Source organism: Eretmochelys imbricata, chromosome 1, assembly GCF_965152235.1.
Source record: "Eretmochelys imbricata isolate rEreImb1 chromosome 1, rEreImb1.hap1, whole genome shotgun sequence".
NCBI lineage: Eukaryota > Metazoa > Chordata > Testudines > Cheloniidae > Eretmochelys > Eretmochelys imbricata.
The window spans coordinates 314,190,131-314,198,357 of NC_135572.1; the positions used below are offsets into that span (position 1 = coordinate 314,190,131).

Below are 8,227 nucleotides of genomic sequence, written 5' to 3' on the forward strand. Positions count from 1 at the left end.
AGCTAGCCTGGCCCACGCCCCATCTGCAGCTAGCCCCACATCCACTGGTGCCCTGCAGTTCCCAGGGCAGTAACCCTGCACACCTGCTTCAATGAGGGGGGCAGGGAGCAGCTGGGACCCACACATGTGCACACCCTAGGGTGACCAGACAGCAAGTGTGAAAAATCAGGATGGGGGTGGGGGGTAATAGGAGCCTATATAAGAAAAAGACCCCAAAATCGGGACTGTCCCTATAAAATCGGGACATCTGGTCACCCGAGCACACCCCCAGGGCGTGGCAGGGACCCACCCGTGTGAAACGCAGCACGTTCCTAGCTCAGGCCCATCTTTCTAAAGAAGAACTTTAGGCAGGGTTAACATGCCTCCGGACAGCTCAGGCTTTTTGGTTCTTAAATTGCCACCCGGGAGGCATTTTTAAAATTTAAAAATTCCTCCCGGGAAAATACGGACGTATGGTAACCCTGGAGGTACAAAAAATACATACCAGGGCCCACCCCTTAAACCAGAACTTTTTACAGGGCCCCGGTTGTTAAGATTCTGGCAGCTCATCACTACCACTGCCCCTCCCCTCCCCTCCCCTCCCCTCCCCGGGAGAACTCACCTTGCTCCTTCTTCAGCCTCGAGTCCCACCTGTCTGAGGGAGGGGCCAATGCTTGGCCCCCCCCGCCCGGGGGTTGTCGTAGCCGCGGGACAGCCCTGGCGGCCGCATTGGCGAAACCCGACCCCACACACCTCCCCCAAGCCCCTCCCAATCCTGCGCGTGCGCAGTGCGTCAAGCCCGCGGCGTCACTGAACGTTCGGCGCGGGAAGTCTCGCGAGATCCGGTTGCCGGCCCCGGTGGTGCTGGGAAGTAGCGCGCGGAACGGAGCCCTCGCCGCCATGACTTCGGCGCTGGAGAACTACATCAACCGTATCCTTCCGCCGGGATACGTGTGCTGCTGAGAGTCGCGAGTCGCGCAGGGAGGGCGGGGAAGCCGCGGGGAGGCGGAGTGGGGTCTACAGTGGCCTCTCTCTCTCCCTCCGCCTTCAAGGGGTCGGTGGCGGCTGCTGCTCCTTGTGGGACCCGCCTCCAACACACACCCGCCCCCTGGCTCAGCCCGGGCGGGGATGGAGGCCACGGTCTTCCCGGTCCGTGGGGCTCTGCGGGGAGGGGGCTGGGCCGGTGCTGCCTGCGGTGCTCTCTGGCGTGGGGCAGCGCGGCCTAGGGGGCAGAGCACTGAGCTGGGACCCTGGAGACCTGGTTTGGTTCTGGGGGCTGCCGCTGCCCGGCTGGTTGACTTTGGGCAGGTCACGTCCCTCATGGCGTGTGCCTCAGTCTCCCTGTCTGCAAACTGGGGCTAATGATAGTGACCCACCTCCCCTCCCCTCAGCTCTGTGGATGAAAACGCCATGTCTGAACAGGTTTCAGAGGCCGTGTTAGTCTGTATTCGCAAAAAGAAAAGGAGGACTTGTAGCACCTTAGAGACTAGCCAATTTATTTGAGCATGAGCTTTTGTGACAGATCAGGGCACTACTCTGAGCCCAGGCACATTCAAATTGACAATAAGGTGTACATTTTTAGTAGTGAGGGTGATTTACCATTGGCACAAACTAGCCAGGCATATGGTGGAGTCTACTTCTCTTGATGTCTTCAGCACAACACTGGTTGTTTTTTTGGGGTAGTATATTTTAGAACAACACAAGTTATGGTGGACAATATGGGGGTAAGTGGGTGAAATGTGATATGTAGGTCAGAGTAGATGATCTAATGATCCAATGATCTTAAATTCTGTGACTGTGAACAAAATAAATAGCCCAGACTCAGAAACTGTAACGGGATGGGATACCTGAAACGCTTTAGGGAGCCAGCACAGGCTGTCTGAGGCTGTCCTGATGATAAAGGAAAATACTTGTCTCTATATTTTTGGGGGTCTGCTGCTTTGATTTTTTTACTCTCCTGCAAAGAAAAGCACAGTGATGCTGGTTTGACAGAACAAAAAAATTACCCCAGACCACTGCTAATTTCAGAGGTTGATTTCATCAGTCAGTTAACACGTTTCTTTAACAATTTTTTGAGTAAGAAATTTTTAAGGCACAAAGTTAATCTCTTGAATCATAGTTAATACTACAGATTTGTGTTGAACACAACACCTTCATCTTGTTTCAAGCTGTGAATATGTTTTCTTTAAACATTTCCTTGACTGTACTGTTAGGTACTGTTGCAGTAATTACTTCTGATGGAAGAATGATTGTGGTGAATATAAAATTAGTACTATGTAAATAGTGTTGTTTGGATTATGTGGGTTTTTAAAAAATAACTAGAGCATTAACCTTCTAATGGCAGATGCCACACTCAAATAACAAAGCATGGAAACTGCTCATCTTGAACATTGTTCATCTTTCCTACAGAGCCTAAATAACCTTTTTTTTTTAAAGAGACATCACTTTTAAAATCCTGTCAATTTAAAAACAAGTTTCAAATATTGTTGGGGTATGAAAGACCCACACAAACAGGGAAAACTAAATATACAGCAGAAATGAGGAAATTCGCTATTTTTAATTGACCATCAACTGCACAAAGTACATTTGAAAAAAGTAACTGCCTTTAATAGAGTGGTTTTCAAACTGCGGGTCGTGACCCAGTACTCGGTCACAGAATGTAAGGCACTGGGTCGCGGCAGTTCTTGTCAGCCCATTAAAAAGTCCTGGGCCGTTAAAAGTCCCGTCGGCAGTGCTGCCCAGCTAAGGCAGGCTTGTCCCTACCTGTTCTGACGCCGTGCTGTGCCCCGGAAGTAGCCAGCAGCAGGTGCGGCTTCTAGGCGGGAGGGCCACGGGGCTCCACTCGCTGCCCATGCCCCGAGCACCAGCTCCACGCTCCCATTGGTCGGGAGCTGGGGGTGGGGTAGTGCCTCTGGGCGAGAGCTGTGTGGAGCTGCTTGCACACCTCCGCCTAGGAGCTGGAGCTGCTGCTGGCTGCTTCTGGGGTGCAGCGCGGTCTGTGGTGACAGGACAGGCAGGAAGCCTGCCTTAACACCCCTGCTGTGCCACTGACCTAACCGGGGGCCACCCAAGGTAAGCCTCTGCCCCAACCCCACACCTTAATCCTCTGCACCAGCCCTGAGCCCTCGGAGCCCCTTCCTGCATCCCAAACCCCTCATCTCCAGCCCCACCCCAGAGCCTGCAACCCCAGCCCAGACCCCCTCCTGCACCCTTGCCCCAGCCTTGAGGCCCGCCCCCCAACTCAGATCCCCATCCTGCACCCCAAACCCCTCATCCCTGGCCCCACCCCGCAGCCCTCACCCCTGCACCCCAACCCTCTGCCCAAGCTCTGAGCCCCTCCCAAACCCCTCATCCCCAGCTCCGTTGGGTTTTGGGCATCAACAGTTTTTTTCAACTGGGTTGCCAGAAAAAAGTTTGAAAACCACTGCTCTAATACTAAGTTACAGTAATCTTAACTGTTACTTGTAACACGTGATAGTGCATGATAATCATCTTAACCTGACTGTCTGCTATCAAGTTCCAATCTTTAACAGTACATGTTTATTCAGCTTTAAAGCTCAGAGTAAAATCTAGATTGATCATCTCTTCTACAGTATTTTGCTGCCTGAATTATTCTTGTGAGCTGAAATGAAAAACTTAAAGATAATTGGAACACTTAAATTTTTTGTGCGCTTTTCAGGGAACCCTCAAAGGTTTTGATCAGACCATCAACTTGATTTTGGATGAAAGCCATGAACGAGTGTTCAGTTCTTCACAAGGAGTTGAACAAGTAGTATTGGGATTGTACATTGTTCGAGGAGATAATGTGTAAGTATATCTTATTCTTTTCTAAAACAAATCAGAATTAGTTAAAACTGTTTTAAAGCTGTAATGATGCAAGATGTCAGATTGATAAACCTAGAAACCCTAAATTCTCTTTATCCACAGGTTCAGAACAGACAGTAACAGCAAACCTGCCTCAACCTTGACATAGTGGGCAAACATCTGTAGAATGGCTAAAATAGTTCAGGCTCCAGTTTTGGCACCCCTTACTGAAACAGCCAAAAAGTGTTCCAGTTAGCACTAGCTTAGATGAAGATGTGCACACTTATCACTAGAAGTGAGGAAGACATTTTACAAAGGCCCTGAATAGCCATCAGAAGGTTGTTTTTGGTCAGTAACAGGTTTAGTCATATTGAAACTGGTAACCTAGAGCATTGTTTCTCAGATGCAACCACGACAGCATCCTGGGCAGAGATGGGGAGGGGGTAAAGCAGTGGCCCCAGGACCTGGAGCAGGCTTCCACCCCCCTCTTCTTCTTTCCTCTCCCCCCCCCCCCGCCCCGTCTTCAATTGTGGGACTGTGGGGGCAGGCTTCACACCCCAACCCCTGCCCGGCTTCATCCCGAGGCTCCGGTGGCAAGCTTCAGCCCACCCTGCTTGGCTTCAGCCATGGGACTCTGTGGGAGAGCTTCAGCCCCCACCCCGCCCCCTTCAGCCGTGGGCCACTGGTGGTGGGCTCCGGGCTTCAACCCACCCAGGATGGTGGTGCTCTGTGCTTCAGCCCCCCTCTGCCCCAGGTCCAGATGTGGGGCTCTGGCTCTGGGCTTCACGCCATGGTCAAGAGGCAAGGAGCAGGGTGAGCCAGGGTTGCGAGGCCCTGGAAGGGAGCTTGGGGCAATGCGGCGGGGGAGCAATAGTGTCCAGGGGGGTGGTAGAGAGTCCTGGGGAGGCAGCAGGGGCCGGGGGCACCAAAATACAACTATACATTATTTTTATTATTGGGTCTGCAAAAAACAAAACAAAACCCTACATAAAGGAATTGCAATGATTTGGACATGTATATGTGCATATTTGTTTGTTTTTCTTAAAGTTAATTAAGTATTTTAGGAAACTGTGTCTGAGCAGCCACCAGAAGGAGTTGTTGGCCACAGTCTGAGACCACCAAAATAATTTGTTGTGAGAACCCCTGACCTAGAAGTGAAAGGGAGTTGTATGCTTCAGACCTGACGACCTGTAATAAAAATTGTAACATAAGTTCTCACTTGTGGATTTAGGACTTATTATTTATTTGTATTACCATAGTGCCCAGCTCCCCATAGTGCTAGGTACTGTACCCACACACAACAAAAAAGGCCATCCTGCCCCAAAGAGCTTCCAATCTAAGTATAAGATGAAACAACAGATCCTGGAGTACAAGGAAATAATATTGGTCAACGTGATAGGAGCAGCCTAAGTGTTTATTCTGTAAATATCAGGGAAAAGAAGAATTAAGTAGAGCTGGATGAAGTTTCAGATGAACAGTTTATTTGCCGAAAAATGCAGGCTACCAAAACTATTTGCGTCGAGTTTGACAAATAGGTTCAACCAAACTGAAAAATTTGAAACATTTTTGGTAATGTCAAACAAAATGTTTGATTTCTATTAAAAACAAATCATTTTTATTTTTCTGGCCTTTTTACCAAAGAAAAGAATTCACAAAATAGCTGGAGGAGGTGGTGGTGATGCCTTCCTCATAACCGTTAGGCTACTTACCTAGGATGTGACAGACCCAGGTTCAAATCACTGCTCCCATTGCAGGAGAGTGCCCTAGACACTGGGCAGTGGAGTATTCTGATACAGGGCTTTCTTAATCTCTCTTTTCAGAGTAGCAGCCGTGTTAGTCTGCATCCGTAAAAAAAAAAAAAAAAAAGAGTACTTGTGGCACCTTAGAGACTAACAAATTTATTAGAGCATAAGCTTTCGTGAGCTACAGCTCACTTCATCGGATACTTTAATCTCTCTTGAAACTGTTCCACTTTTTGTAAATAATTAGTCACTGAAGCAGGGACTTGAAATTAAGTCTCTCACATCCCAGGTAAGCGCCCCAACTACCAGGCTGCAGAGTCACATCCCAGGTGAGTGCCCCAACTACCAGGCTGTAGAGTCATTCTCACTCTTTCCCTGGCTCAATGACTGTCCCACGGTTATTCACACACAATCATGGTGAAGTCATTGCCTTGAGAATAACTCTACCGCCTTGTAGTTAGGACACTTGCCTAGAATGTGAGAGATCCAAATTCAAATCCCTGCTCTAGTGACTAGGAGTAGACAGATTTCATCCAAAGTTGTTGAAGCATCAAAATGTATAATATCTTTTCAGGCTTCTAGATTGACAAATGTTTGCAGAATGTACTTATTGTTCAATTTTATTTTATTTTTTTGCTCCAAATAAAATCTATGGGGAAAAATTACTGAAGTTTTGCAATTCTGTAATCACAGACCTCATTCTGGTATAGCAAGTCACCATATTTGTGGTTTCCATCTTGTTTCAAAGTGGGACAATTTCTACTAGTGATATTTAATCTATTTTGTTACTTTATAGTGCTGTCATTGGTGAAATTGATGAAGAGACAGATTCAGCACTTGACTTGGGGAATATTCGAGCAGAACCTTTGAACTCAGTAGCACACTGAACAGGAGAAACACAAGGATGCACAAGGACTTTGTAAACTTTGGCTGTATAGAACTATTTAAAAAACAGCATGAAGAATTTTTACAAATTGTTATAACTTGGTTGGCCCACACTTTATTTTGTGAATGTGATGTAGTTTGATATGTAAATTAAAATACCTACATTTTATTGAAGTCTCTCGTATAATTTCACTGCAAAGTAAACGTACATCTAACATTAGCATTTAATTTCAGTGGCAGACTTGACACTTCAGACATAAACGACTCGTGAATGCCACTTTTGGAGTAGAAACATAAATCACTACTTTTAAAGGTGAAGTGTGCTTTACTGTGTTGATTTGTAAATTACACTGCAAAAACACAAGTCAATTTAACTTCTGCCAACAAGTAGCTTTTTTTAATTTGTGATATTTCAGTATTACAAATAGTGACACATTTTGGACAAATATAGTTCTGATTTGAGTGCAGGAGTGAAAGTCTTAATACTAGGATCCTTGTTTACTAACCTATATGTGGAGACTTCATGATGCATGTTTCCAAAGTATTGCAAATTTGCTTTTATCAAGTTAATGGGACTGTAACTCTTCTGGTAATCACAAAACATCTGAATGTATTTTGTTTATTAAACCATTCCAGCCATTGCACCAATTCACAAATGCCAGAGCATTCATAACTTCAGTGTACCTCTGTGGTGTTTGTGAATATCAGTTTGCAAAATAAACATCATTTTCTGTCACTTGCACTAACACACATTAGGCTACTATAATAGTGAGATCTATTCATTGTGAACAGGGGACTTAAATAGAGTAGTCAGATGGAAGGAAGACTGATAAGTTCCAGAACAAAAATTATTCTTGTCCTGTACTCTAAACAATCCCTCTTGCATCTTAAACTTTGGGGAAGAGCTGAATAAAGAGAATGAATTGTTTGTTTGCTAATGTGTAACTTATTTTTGTTAAGCATTAGTTTTTTACATATTGCTGGCTCAGGTTAATGTCAGAGTAGAACAAATTATTCATTTTTCATGTGTATTTGCATGTACAATTACTAAATGAATGTACTTAATCTTTGTAAAGTTCTTTAAGATTATGGATCAAAAGCACTAAATAGGAGCTAAATATCGGGCAGATTGGGCAGATGTAACTATGCACTAAACCGAGGGAGGCTAGAGTGCCTGTGCTGGAAAAGGCCGCAGTAGCAGTAATTACTGCACAAAGGCAGAGTCCTTACACATTTAAATGTGCAATACACAGAAAACAGACATCATAGCTACATACATCAGTCAGGTAAAACTGACTCGCCAGAGCTGTATTAAAATTATTTTCTCAGTCTGAAGAGTTATCCATCTACTTAGCTGTTTGTGCATCCCAGGATCATATTAGATCTTTCAGCCACAGCATCAGACTGGAAGCTCATGTTCAGCTGATTATCCACTACAACCCCCAGATTTTTTCAGAAGTGCTGCTTCCCAGGTTAGAGTCTCCTACCTTGCAAGTGTGGCCTATGTTCTTTGTTCCTAGACGCATACATTTATGTCTAGCCATATTAAAACACATATTGTTTGCTTGTACGTAGTTTTTCAAGTGATCCAGATTGCTCTGAATCAAGGGCCTGTCCTCTTCATTATTTACCACTCCTAAATTTTTTTGTGTCATCTGCAAACTTTATCAGTGATTTTATTTTTCCTTCTACGTCATTGATAAAGATATTAAATAGGGTGGGGGTCAAGACCTAATCCCTGCAGGACCCTCCTGGAAACAGACCTTCTTGATGATGATTCCCCGCTTACAGTTACATTTTGAGACCATTTAGCTAAT

At 45.6% G+C, this 8,227-nt stretch overlaps 1 protein-coding gene and 1 long non-coding RNA gene across 2 annotated transcripts in view; one reads left to right on the forward strand and one right to left on the reverse strand.

The window, feature by feature from the left end:
- Nucleotides 1–714, reverse strand: part of LOC144275209 (uncharacterized) — a 63,011-nt gene extending 62,297 nt beyond the window's left edge. Inside the window, exon 1 of the long non-coding RNA XR_013347999.1 lies at nt 602–714. This is a non-coding gene — a long non-coding RNA (uncharacterized LOC144275209). The remainder of the gene's footprint in view (nt 1–601) is intronic.
- Nucleotides 715–787: 73 nt separating this feature from the next.
- LSM8 (LSM8 homolog, U6 small nuclear RNA associated) lies at nt 788–6,584 on the forward strand. The gene is made up of 4 exons (XM_077834370.1): nt 788–910; nt 2,193–2,233; nt 3,659–3,786; nt 6,322–6,584. Exons 1-4 carry the CDS (start codon nt 880–882, stop codon nt 6,410–6,412), a joined length of 291 nt encoding a protein of 96 aa, XP_077690496.1. The 5' UTR covers nt 788–879; the 3' UTR covers nt 6,413–6,584.
- Nucleotides 6,585–8,227: the final 1,643 nt, after the last annotated feature.